At 28.4% G+C, this 1,609-nt stretch overlaps 1 protein-coding gene across 1 annotated transcript; it reads right to left on the bottom strand.

Annotated features, from left to right (window-relative positions):
- Positions 1-237: 237 nt before the first annotated feature.
- LOC107489887 (non-specific lipid-transfer protein 2) lies at positions 238-576 on the bottom strand. The gene has a single exon (XM_016110655.1). It carries the CDS (start codon positions 574-576, stop codon positions 238-240), a length of 339 nt encoding a protein of 112 aa, XP_015966141.1.
- Positions 577-1,609: the final 1,033 nt, after the last annotated feature.

Below are 1,609 nucleotides of genomic sequence, written 5' to 3'. Positions count from 1 at the left end.
ATCCTACACTGTGAATAATATTGTTTTTATAAATTAAAGCATAGCACTCCTAAGAGTAAATAAACTAACTATTCATTAAGACAAAACTCCTTCAACATTGATCATATCTTATTATATAGTCATTCATTCATAATATATAAGTTGAGGCCAGTATAACAACATTTAACACATCATAGCACATAGTGCGAAGATAACATAACATTGTTATCATTATTATTGTTATTATCCATATAGTAATTAAGGACAATTAGTAGGGTAGGTAACATTACAAGAGGCAGCGATTTTTCTAGCATTGGAAGAGTTAACATATTGCGCCAGGCTTGGGTCCTTCAAGTAAACACAAAAGCATGGCTGCTGCTGTTTCAGCTTCGCGCAGCATGTGGGTGTCGGAGTTGAACCAAATGCGAATGGTATAGTGCATTCGCTCAACTCCGACACGCTACAATTTGGTGTCGGTGATGGTGGTGGCGGTGGCGACTGTGCCTTCACTAATGTTGGAGGCACGGCCGCCAGAAGCAGGGAGATGGCTGCCATGGCCGCCACCGCCGCCGCATAGCCAAAGAAGTTCTTCATCATGTTGTATCCTCGCTCCTAATTAATTTCTTACCACTAATTCAATAACTGAATTATTGGATTTTGGTTAAACTTGTTCACCAATTTATATAAGTGGGATATGCATATATAAGGGTAATAAAGTATTTTCCAACCATTATTATTGAGTAATTAATTTAATCTTCACCATTTATTTTATATCAAGTTGTGTAGTTTGTTCCTAACTATATATACTTGTTACATTATTTGATACATTGGTTTTAAATAATAATTATAATAATTACTCTTATAGCTTTTAATTAGTTCGTATTGTTCTAATACAAAAATATCACATATAAGAAATATTTGTTAACAACTCTATTCAACAACACACCGGAGTAATGTTAGAGAACTAATTTTTTTTAGTCAACATTATTCAATTATTTTAAATTGGTTAACTAAAAATTAGTTTTTTATGTAACATAGGAACAAATAAAATTAGTAGGTTAAGTATAATAGTTAATTGTAATAAGAAAATATAAATTTACATTATTTATAATAATAAATTTTGCTATTATTATTAGTCATCACACATTATTTAATTTATCTAGACTTTTTTTTCACTAGTATAAATAATTTATCTACTTTTTTTAAGTAGTGAAGTTGAGTTGTAATTTTCTTCTAAACCCTTTTAAAGAATAAGTTGTTTTAAATCCTTAATTGGTTGACCAACCAAAATAAATTTATACTTATTTTTACTATAATAAAATTATTAAAATTATTAAGATTATCGACTCGAACGACTACGTTCTGACATCAGTATACTTCTCATTCAACAATTTTCCCTTTTAAGTAGTTGTTAGAGAAATTGTTCATTATTAATCATTCCACTCTTTATTTCGTTACATAAACAACTTATTTTGATAATTATATAAAACAACTAAAAGTATAAAATATGGTAAAAACTCAGATACAGTCAACTTCACGTGAAATTAATAATTAAAAATTATTAAATGAAAATATAATTAAATTATTTAAATCATTTAATAATTTTCAATTATCACATCTGAGTTTTCAC

Source organism: Arachis duranensis, chromosome 5 (assembly GCF_000817695.3).
Source record: "Arachis duranensis cultivar V14167 chromosome 5, aradu.V14167.gnm2.J7QH, whole genome shotgun sequence".
NCBI lineage: Eukaryota > Viridiplantae > Streptophyta > Magnoliopsida > Fabales > Fabaceae > Arachis > Arachis duranensis.
Note: the sequence above shows the minus strand (reverse complement) of the source record. Positions and strands in the feature narration are given on the sequence as shown.